The following is an 11,332-nucleotide window of genomic DNA, read 5'->3' as shown; positions in this document are numbered from 1 at the left end:
ACACAGACATGTAAATAATTATGGTACAGGATAATGATTCATGCCATAAGTGAGGCAAAGACACCTAACAGATTTCACAGGAGGAAGTGACCAACCTTAAAAATTTGTGCATCAGCAATTTCCTTACTTCATTTTCAATCCCAAAGCCCTCGTGCAAATCTTTCTGTGGGAGACCATCGAACGTAGTAAAAGTTACTATTGAAGAATCCCTAATAGAAAGTATTCAAACTGTGGCATCTTTCTGGTACTCGTACCAAGGTTCAATAATACCCACCCACATGACTACCTGATGTCCTGAGGGTGGTATCTTCTAGATGGGGCTGGGTCAGGGTAGTAATTGCCCTGCATTTATGAGGCACTGCAGCTTTAAAAGCAGGTTTTCATCCATTATCTGCTAATTATTATCCCCAAGGACAAGCTGGCACCATGTAAAGTGCTGCTAGGACACCAGGGTTCCAATTCTGCTCAGTGCTCTCTGATGCAAAATGAGGGGTTTGGTCACTAGACTCTCTCCAAGGTTCCCCATGTAGCTAGGTGGGTAGGGCAAATTCTATTATCACCATTTTATAGACCAGGAAACTAAAGTGAGGAGAGCTCAAGGGACCTGCTGATAATAATTGATATCCGGTTCTTGAGATTAGACACCAGACCTGTAAAGGACAAAGTATTTTGTACCATGTCATACTGAGAACCACTCCCAGTATTTGTGGGCAAGAGGACAAAGAGAGGCCCACATGGCAGTAATCTAAGTATTTAAGTTATAAATCAAGATAACGAACTGTTAACAAAGTATGATCGATCTATCCTCCCACCCTGACAAATACCTCTTTACAAGAACCTGGATGGCGAGGTGTGAATCATGAATTCCTGGACTCTTCTAAGGAGGAGGCTGGAAAGGGGCAGGGAAGGGAAAGCTGACTCCACTGAGCCCTCTTCTGGCACCTAGTAGGGGCCCAAAGTGCCTGGGAGTGCACACCTCAGCCCACAAGTCCAAGCACTGCCCACACTCCAACAAAGAGCCATTCCTGGACCCAAGACTGAGTTCAAAGGTCCAACCAAGTCCTGGAGGAGGGTTTGGTACTCTTTGGACAGAGGATTCTAGAATTGTGACTCCCTGCAGCATGGTCTAGAAGAGGGTTCAGGTTCCTTGACCCCATGGGAGGGGGGCATTACAAGAGAAGAACCACATGGTAGAGATCCCTCCTGCTCGGGTTTAAGAGACAGTCTGATCACACTACCTGAAGACTGAACCTAAGAAAGTAAAATCTGGGAACTGTCTTGTGAGAAGGTAGTATGGCTTAGTAGTTACAAACCAGGTTCTGCAGCTAAACACACCTGGGTTGGGATCCTACCTTGGCCACCCAACTGGCTGTGAAATCACAAGCAAGTTACCCAGTATCTTCTAGGACCTCAGTTTCTTCATCTTTAAAATAGATATAATAATTATTATGTGGACTATATGAGACATGGAAAACGTTTGCCAGACATTAAACGCTGGGTAAATAAATGTTGTGGGGGTTCTCTTCAGCTGCGTTAGGTGAATATGCCTTTGAGAGGTTTTTCTGGAGAATTACATAAGCATAGTTATCTCCAGGCTCTCTGATAGTCAAGGTTAAACCGTTCTCTCCGCTAAAATAGTGGGGCCAGGGGCAGGGGTGGGCACCACCTACCTCACCCAAGGCGGTGGCTGCCGCCCACGTCCCGCCAGGTCGAGTGGCGGGGGACTTCACGCTGCAGATTCTGCGCTACAGCCAGGAGCTCGGGAAAGGTTAACTCGCTAACGTGGCCGTGAGTCACGGCGGGACTAAGGAACTGAAACCAAACGTTAGCACACAGCCTGGTTCGTCTGTCTGATGCGCAAGGGGAGTGGGAAGTAGCATCGGATAAAAAAAAAAAAAGGCAAGACTCAGAGCCCGGGTTGACGCAGCTCAGTCCCCTCCTACCCGCTTCACTTTAGGGCTCATGCAAACTTCGCTGAGTCTTCTGACAGGTCTTGACATCTCTCCTCCGCGAGGAAGGAGGGAGACTCTGAGCAAGTCGAGACATCTCCCTCGCACCTCCCGTGAAGTGCGAGCCCAGCCAAATTTGCAGACTGCCCGCCCAAAACGAAGACGTTTTATAAGGGCAAGCCTGGGCATTCCCCCACCCCTCCGAGTGACACGAATTCAAAGTGGCTCATTTCCACACCCTAGTCCCCCACTTCCCTCCCTGCAAAACACTTGGCAACTTTGCTGTTGCTTGTGGACCAAGAACTGTAACTAGACCTTTCTGCTCCCTTTAAGGGACAGTCGTGACTGGGCACCCCGAAGTCAGGCACTCGAAAACACCAACAAAGAACTATATTTAGCTCTGAGCTCTCCGCCTAAAACCTTCTTATTTTTTCACTCTGAGCTTCAAAACGACTAGGTTGGGGAAGTGGGAGGAAGGGGGCGGGGGAGCAGCAGAGAAAGAACAGCTGTGCCTCCGCCTCCCAACTCAATCTCTATAAATAACCAATCATGAGCCGAGGCTACTTTTTAGCCAATGAAGCAACCCAAACTGGTAAAACCTTGGCGGTAACCAATGGAACAAGAGTTAGGGGTGTGAGATTTGCGCCCCGGAACCAATGGGCCCCGAGTCTGGGAGAGGTAATTTGAGCTGGAGTGTGGGTGTGTGGTGCAAAAGCTTCCTATTTCTAAGCCCGAAAACCTGCTCTGCCCACTGAGCATGCCCTGACTAGCTGCAGGCGCCGCCACGACTTTTGGATTGGGTTTGAATCCGACCTCCGGGTTTCCGCCCCAGCCGAGTGGGGACGTGGGGGGGACGCGCCAAGTCTCAGCCCGAAGAGAGCTCCGGTCACGAGAGGCAACCCCTTCCCCTGTCAGGACAGGATTTCAAGCCCAGAGTTCCCGTTTTCTTTGTCGAGGAGATGAACTGCAGGAGGAGTGGCCAGAGAAGGCCGAGTAGTGTTTCCGAGGCGAAGTGTTTAGAAAAAGCTGCACCGTGGGTGGGCAACGATACTCCACCCGCTGCTCTCGCACTCAAATGCCCTTTGCGTCTCCGGCCCTGAGACGGCGCATACTCGCTGCGGGCTCGGAGAATGGAGTCCACAGGCTTTTGATAACGGGAGTCCGCAAGAGCACAGCCCAGCCCTTTACGAGAGCGGCCCATCGCGCCCACGCGCTTCTCGCAGAGCCACCGCCCTTATGCACGAACCCATCCTCCTACACCTTCATCCTCTCACCTGAGCTTTCCCAGCACCCCTCAAACACCTACACACTCCCACACATTTCTCATCCAGCTCCTGGACCAGAGCCTCTCGCAATCCGCTCCACCAAACTCAAATCTTTAGCTCCACCCTCAGCCCCGCCCCCGCCCGGCCCCCCGGAAAACCAGGAGCGGCGGATCAGCCGGGCGCGGCCGTCGGCGCACTGGGCATGCTCGCCTGGGCGGGGAGGGCCGGGCTGCGCGCGGCGAGTAGGAAGCCCTCGCCCCGCGGAGGCTGCGGGAGAGAGAGCGCGATGGGCCGCGGCGGTGGGCGCACGCTCTACCGGGACTCATGCCACGCGCGTTCCGGTCCGGCGCGCAATTAGCAGCCACCTCCGCAGCCCACCGCCACCACCTTTTCGCCCTCCCGGGTGGCCGCGACGAAAAGCTGCAACCGTCGCCTCGCACAGGCTGCCGGCATTGTCCTCCCGGTCCGCCGCCAAGGCTACCGCTTGCCGCCGCGGGTTGCTGCGGGGCCCGGGACCCGCGCCCCGGGGACGCGCCGCCTTCTTCGCCAGCCCGGCCCCCGGCTCCCGGCCCCCGTTTGGTGATTTCTGAGCCCTGCGTTCCCTAGCCACTCTCTCCTAGGTTTTTCCTGCAAGGCTGAGGAAGAGAAGTCGTCCAGCCGCCAAGCCTAGGCTTTCTCCGGCGCGCAGCCCCGACGGGGCCGCGGCAAGCGCCGACGGAGCCATGAGAGAGTACAAGGTGGTGGTGCTGGGCTCGGGCGGCGTGGGCAAGTCCGCGCTCACCGTGCAGTTTGTGACGGGCTCCTTCATCGAGAAGTACGACCCCACCATCGAGGACTTCTACCGCAAGGAGATTGAGGTGGACTCGTCGCCGTCGGTGCTGGAGATCCTGGACACGGCGGGCACCGAGCAGTTCGCGTCCATGCGGGACCTGTACATCAAGAACGGCCAGGGCTTCATCCTCGTCTATAGCCTCGTCAACCAGCAGAGCTTCCAGGACATCAAGCCCATGCGGGACCAGATCATCCGCGTGAAGCGGTACGAGCGTGTACCCATGATCCTGGTGGGTAACAAGGTGGACCTGGAGGGCGAGCGAGAGGTCTCGTACGGCGAGGGCAAGGCCCTGGCCGAGGAGTGGAGCTGCCCCTTCATGGAGACGTCGGCCAAAAACAAAGCCTCGGTGGACGAGCTGTTCGCAGAGATCGTGCGGCAGATGAACTACGCGGCGCAGCCCAACGGGGACGAGGGCTGCTGCTCGGCCTGCGTGATCCTCTGAGGCGCCCGCGGCTGCCGCGCGCCGGCCGCGCTCTGCGCACAAAAGCCAAACGCACCCGACTCTCTCAATGTGATTTCTCTTCTTGCTTTGAGATTGGAGACGACTTTGCATTGGCCAGGGTGTCCCGGGAGCCCGGCTGGCCTCTGCGGCCGGCGACCCCTGCCTCCGCCCCGTGTCCGAAGGGGTTCCCCCGTCCTCACCATCCGAGACCCGGTGGAAATGTGGCTTTTGGAAGCATGTACGTTTCTCATTGATTTTGGTTGACGCATATTTCCCCGTTTAAATAGCCGTTAGGGCGCTGTATTGGCAGCTTGACACCAGCAAGCGAAAGTTTCAGCCTGGAAAAAAAAAAAATGGGGTGGGGAGGAAGAGTACGGGGAGAAGGTGGAAAGGGAGGGGGGATATATATATATATTTTTTTTTTCCCAACAACCCTTTTCTAGTTCCAAGTTTTAAATACATGGAAGGAAGTCCGGGAGAACCAAATGAAGGAGCAGGAGGAAGGGAAGAAACTTTTGTTTTTTCCTTGTTTTCCAGGAGTAGCTGGAAATTAAGATCGGGTTCCTTTTCTGCCAGCTTGGAAGGGCAACCCTGTGACTGATTGTGATTCTAAGGATGTCTATGCAAAGTTGGATTCTTGTTACAGTGTATCCAATCTGAAGTATGCACATCTGAACTGGGACTGTAAACACTGATGCCAATACAGTGTGGGGTGCCAGAAAGTGTCTGCTGATATTTGTGGAAAAAAAAAATCTATTTTGTTTACCTACTGTATCAAAGGGAGTCTGGGGGAGAACGGTAGTATTTTTTTTTTATCAGCTGTGAAAAAAAATGTTACAGATCTGCACATTTTTGTGTGTACTATTGTGTGCGTGTGTGTGTTTTTTTTTTTTTAAGTTTAGCTTTTTGTTCTTTTTGGTTGGCAGTGACAGGTTTTGATGACTAACTCTTTAAAATACAGTACAAAGACTTCAAAAATGTGATTCAGGGCCCCCAGCACCCCTGTGTCTGCAGAGTGCCTTCAAAACTCAGCTGTTCCAGCCGGTGCCAACCTGTGAACTTCCCACCATATCCCAGAATCTGCTATTCCCCAAACCACTTCCTAGTTTCCTTTCTGTAATCTTCCTGAAGGAGCCAGGACAATAGGGCCTGTTGTTTGGTGAATTTCTTTATTATTTCCAGCCTTTAAAATGTAATTTCCATGTCTTGCAATGGTTTTTTTTTCCCCCTTATTTCTTTCTTTTTTATTTTGCTTCATTGTGTTCAAATGTTCAGGTATTTAGCTCCCCTTTTACATTATTTTTAAAAATTTTTTTGGTTATCTGTTCTAGGGTGTTCCTCCAGAAGCAAAGAGCAAAGTTTTACTGTTGTTATGTACCAAGAGAATTCTAATTGTAATTTCTAATTCCAGACATGCGTTTAATCATTGTCTCTTCATTTTAAGACTTTTAATACAAATGTCATTTTTAAAGAAACAAACCCAAAACTATTGTTTGTGTTTCTGTGTTTCATATTCAGTGATTTAATATAGGATCATGGCTGAGGTGGATAGGGGCAGGTGCATGATGCCCCCAACAGAAATACCTCAGTGACAAGTTGGGTGACATTACTTCCAACTCCTTAAATATGGAAGAAAATCATAAAGGTCTAGGCAGCCCTGGGGGTATGGCCATTATCATTTGACTACAAGATCGGCAGGATATTGAATCTGTTCTGCTAACAGGGAGGGGTTTCCCTCACTGTGGGTAGAGAAGGGGAGAAACCAACTGCTAATACTGCCTTCGATTTGGTAAAGTCACTCATCACCTGACCAGGCAGGGCAGTGCTTTTAACTTTTCTTTCTTTTCTTTCTTTCTGTCTTTCTTTCCTCTTTTTTTTTTCCCCCAGTGTTTTGTTTTGTTTAATTAAATCACATACCAAGTCAAAAACATGTTTGAGGAAGATCATTTCCAACCCTGAAGTTATACCTAGTAGTGTTTTCTGCAGTACATTTGTATGGGTTGCAGACAGTATCTTAATACTTGAGGTTTTTATTTGAAAATAGGTCATTATATTAAAAAGAAAGAAAAAACTAAGATAAACTCCTTACTCCCATTAAATGGCAATTTGCGGACCATTTTGACCTCATGAAATTTTCCTTCTAACAGTAGGAGGCAGTGTGAGCTTTTTAACTCTATTTTATTTCAGTTAAGGGCCACTTTACTAATATAACCTCTGTACAATAAAATAAAGTATATGACTATACATCAAGAGCACATGAAACACCTTAGCTGTGTGAAGTGTAGGTGAAGTCTTCTGTTGGGGAAGCCAAAAGAAGTTACAGGCCACAGGCATCTTTAAAACTATTAACATCTTGCCTTAAAATGTTCTGTCCTTTGCCCAGGTGACCTGTCACTCTTCCAGCATGGAGGAGGAATAGAGAATTGGCCTGTGATGGTCCTATGGCCATTTTTTTTTCATTCTTGATCTCCTAAGGTTAGAATCACTCAGCTGAAAGGCAGTATATATATGATAAATACAGAAATTAAGAGAAATTAATGGCTTTGCAAATGTTAAGTCTTGCATTTAAGTAAATTTAGTTCTTCGGTAGATGTAAAGTTGAAAATTCTGAAGACCTATACCAAGTACTATGTGAAGGATTTTTTTAAAAAGACATTTGGTGACTGTTTCTTACGGCTTTGGTTCTTGTTTGTTTCTTTAGAAACCTTTTGACATAAAGTGCTGCCAAATATCTAACTAACTTAAGACATGTATATACTCCTGAAAGGAGTTTGAAAATGTTTGAAAACGGCAAATCGGAAATGAACTAGGTTGCTAGATGCATTAATCATCTTCACACAGGATTTAGTCACTTGCATGACTAAATACTTTATAGGTCTGAGATGCCAGGGCAGAAGATTTTAATATGCTTTTACTGAGTACTGTAAAATAAATGCTTTCTGGATTCTCAATGAAAGCAATTCTGTGTGTGTGCCCGGAGCAGAAATGTAGTAGTTCTGGGTTTTGTAGCTTTCTCCATTATTTTCTTGACAAAATTGAGAGACATTGAGGGCATTGTTTTAAAGAATATGTCAGCTTATTTGGCTAGTAAGAGCCCCTTGTAGTAGTATGGTGTGAAAAGATAGGAGCATTTGTCTCCATGAAAAAGTTGGGTTGACGTGAGAGTGTTAAAGGAAGCGTGGGAGTTTGCTGTAAGGCAATCACCTGCCCCAACAGAAACTGGGTGGGAATGGAACCTTTATCTTGGAGAGCAAAAGTTAACTTTTAAATTTGACCCCTGCTGTTTTTTAACAGCTTTTCCTTTTGGTCCCTGTCATCCAAGCTTTGTGTCATTTCAAAGGATTATTGTTGTCCTCCTTTGGTAAGAACCTCAGAAAAATGGAAGGTATCATCATCGGAAGTCTAACAATGTCATGTTTGGGATTTATGGCTTAAGTAAAACAATTTCTCGGTTGTTAACTATAGAAATAGACTTCACCGAATCACATGTTAGGATCAGATCTGTTTGGGGTTACTTTAAAAGTATGAGGCTTCGTGCTTCCTGACTAGTTAACCTTTTCTGCAGGAGGGGATCCTAAAATGCCTTATTTCTTTGGTCTGTTCTGGTAGTTTCATAAATGTTTTCTCCAGCATGTAATTGTACCTTTTGAGTCTAAGTCCAGTATTTCTCACAGGTAGGTTGGGAAAGTGAGAGAACACTGCTCATAGCAGCTGACCTTGAGAAATAGATGCAAGATGTCACAAAAAGTATATATTTAGTTTTCACAACAGCTGGAATAAGCCACCTACTTATAAAGGAAGCAAAGATTTAATTTAGAGATCACCAGTGTTAGTTAAAATGATCTCTAATATTTGTCACACTGTCCACTTAATCGGGAAAAGCTTGCTAATATAAATGTCCTTGTGAAAATGCAGCAAATTTCTAAATATTACTAATAGAATGTGATATTTTTTATTATGAGATTTTACTCAGATTACTAGGAATAATTGAGTGCATTTGATTGAATGTGGTTCTAGTTCCAGAAGATATATTTGATTTAATAACAATGGATATTGATGGTTTGAGAAGGCTTTAGGATTATGTAGCCAGAGGTTTTTAAACTTGTCTACGTATCAAAATCACCTGGAGGTTAAAACAGGTATTGCTGGGCCTTCTAGTTTCTTATATAGTATGTCTCAGTATGAGCTCATAATTTTTATTTCTAACAAGTTTCCTGGTGACGTTGCTACTGCTGTATTAGGGACCACACTTTTGAAAACCAGTAAAATAGTCCAAACTCCAAATAAGTACTATTATCAAGAGCCACCTAGATATTTAGGGACACAGGCCCGTGTCACACATTTTAGAGTACTATCTACCACAAAGTCATAAAATAATCTTGATTGAAATTTATAGCTGAAGAGGGCATAGACCATTTACAATCAGACTGTTAAACTGTGGAGCGTGGACCAGTATAGACACATTGCCGGTAGAGTGTTTAACCATGTTCACACGAACAGTTTGGCTATGGTTTCCAGGGTTAACCTCAGAAGTTGACTAAAATGAGAATAGGATCATGGCCTAAATCATAAGAATCAACATTTCTTCCCTTCAAAAATTTTGAAAAGAATGTCTTAGTATTTGTCTTTTCTTTGTTGCAAGATTAAAAAGCAAAGATTTTAACTTTCCACATATCCCAGCAAGGATTCTAAAAAAACACAAAACAAAACAAACTAGAGAATTTAAGTCTTCAGGCCATGGTAAGCACATGTATGTGTCATATGTGTGTATGTAAATACACACAGTTTCTTAACTGGACTTCCCAGGAATCCGGTCAGTGTCTTGTGGTTGCACAATTACTCATTCTGGGACAGTGCATACCATAAACCTGCCACACATCTTGTTTTCTTATGCATTTTAATCTTTTGGAAGAATGAGTATTAATTTGTTTTGTAAATTAGAGGGTGCAGCTATTTGTAGTCTTCCTTTGGTTTTAAGCAGAAATCTTTGAGGAAAGGTTTTCTTAGAAGAGAACAGAAATTATGTGCTTTTGTTGTCCAACTGACTGAACAACATTTTTGAAATGAATTATCTGACAAAATTATGTGTGGCTAAGTTTATCAGAGGTTTGAATATGTTTGGTTGGCTTATTTGTGGTAATTGTGCAATGTAACAAACACACTGTTTTTTTAATAGAAAAGAGAAAGATGATTAATGCCTTTAGGATAGAGGTGCCGAAAAATAGCCTGAGATTATTTCTTGACTGTTACAATCAAGAATATGTTTACAGTGGAAGTCCATAAACATAGCTGAAATTGATTTATTCAGTATTCAATAAGCATTTGTTGAGCACATACTATTAGCTGTGGTGTAAGGACTAATGCGTAAATAGGAGGAAGCCAGGCAAAGGAGCAACAATATTGTCCTTTTATCACTCTAAGCTGTGAAAATAGCATATATTAAACAAAAGGAGTATATGGAAAAGTGCAGCTGCATGTGCCATCAATTATAATACTGTGGCTCTGTCTGGCAGGCAAATAGAGTAGGTAAATTTGTTGAGAATTGGAACTTTGAAAGGTATGTGGATATTGCAAATGAAAATGGATCTCATGAGGTATGTGTAACTAATAGTTGTTCTGTTGCACGTGAGACTAATTTTGTGCATCGTTTCCCACTTCCTTTTTGAGGTTAGCTGAAATTGAACATTTAGAAATAGGAGATCAGGTTGCTTCCATATTTTCATGTCAAAGGGAAGAGGGGAAAATGGAGGAAAAGACATGAGATTTGTATTCACTGTTTTAAAAAAATTTAAATGAGAAAAAAAATACAATTTAGATTATATTCTTTAAAACAAAAGAAGCAATTGTTGGCATACAGTCTTTTGGGGTTCTTCGCGTGGAGAAGATTCAGGGTAAGAGATCTCTTTTGTGGGAGATATTCTTCTAAAACTGAGTGTGCCAAAGAATTAAGCTGATGCTTTAAGTTTGCTAAGCTTATAGTAATTTTATACAAAGTCTCTGGTTTTCATGCCTTTGGTACTTATTGGAAGAAGGGAATCAGCTCTGAGAAGGAAGTGTTGGTTGAAAAGCTGTACGAGGTAACAATAATAGCAATTATTGTAAAACCATAGAAATTGAAGGGAGTTGTAATTATTAACGTCCTGCAGTTTGCAAGTTGATTTCTAGTGACTGTTTTATGTAGACTATCTCCTGAATTAACAACATACTTTTTTTAAATGTGGTAAGGTAGAGAACTACAGAGATAGCAGAATAGTTCATCTGAAGATACTTCACTGCTTATTTTTTTAATCTGATTATAGAACCATTTATGAGATGCAAATTTACTACTTATAGTTTTATAATGAAAGCGGAGGTCTTAATATTTTACACCTATCTGACCATTTATAAAAAAGTTTTCAAAATTTGGTTTTAGTCATGAATTCAGAATATTTTAATGTTATTTAATATACATATTAATATAATATTTTTAAACATTCTCTTTAAAGACTAACATTATATTGAATTATATCTCATTCAAGAAAAGAGCCTCTATAGAGATCTGTACTAGCATAATTCTTTCTGAACATATATGTCAACAAAAAATATTTTAAAATATATTTTAGATAGTTTTGCATTCTACATTGTAAGTGGGTAAGAGAATTACAAAAGTATATTTCTAAGTTTGATTTCAACATCTTTATCATCTAGTAGAAAAAGGCTTGAGTTTGGAGTTCTTTACTCTGAGTTTGGTTACTTAGCTGTTTTTGTCATAGTACCTGTTATTTTTCTTTTTGTATATCATTTCATTCATCCACATATGGCTTATGCAAATGGTTTTCTCTGTTACAAATGTAATCTGTATTAA

At 43.8% G+C, this 11,332-nt stretch overlaps 1 protein-coding gene across 1 annotated transcript; it reads left to right on the top strand.

Moving 5' to 3' along the window:
- Window positions 1–3,431: 3,431 nt before the first annotated feature.
- Window positions 3,432–5,974, top strand: RAP2B (RAP2B, member of RAS oncogene family). Its single transcript, XM_028103122.2, has one exon. It carries the CDS (start codon window positions 3,937–3,939, stop codon window positions 4,486–4,488), a length of 552 nt encoding a protein of 183 aa, XP_027958923.1. The 5' UTR covers window positions 3,432–3,936; the 3' UTR covers window positions 4,489–5,974.
- Window positions 5,975–11,332: the final 5,358 nt, after the last annotated feature.

Source organism: Eumetopias jubatus, unplaced genomic scaffold, assembly GCF_037043125.1.
Source record: "Eumetopias jubatus isolate StellerSeaLion01/CBP00866 unplaced genomic scaffold, mEumJub1_p1.0 scaffold_1, whole genome shotgun sequence".
Classification (NCBI taxonomy): Eukaryota; Metazoa; Chordata; class Mammalia; order Carnivora; family Otariidae; genus Eumetopias; species Eumetopias jubatus.
The sequence above is the reverse complement of the archived record's forward strand: the minus strand, read 5'-3'. Positions and strand labels throughout refer to the sequence as shown.

Bases quoted from the DNA above. Each gene is read 5' to 3' on its own strand.
- RAP2B (XM_028103122.2), top strand. From the start codon at position 3,937: ATGAGAGAGTACAAGGTGGTGGTGCTGGGCTCGGGCGGCGTGGGCAAG.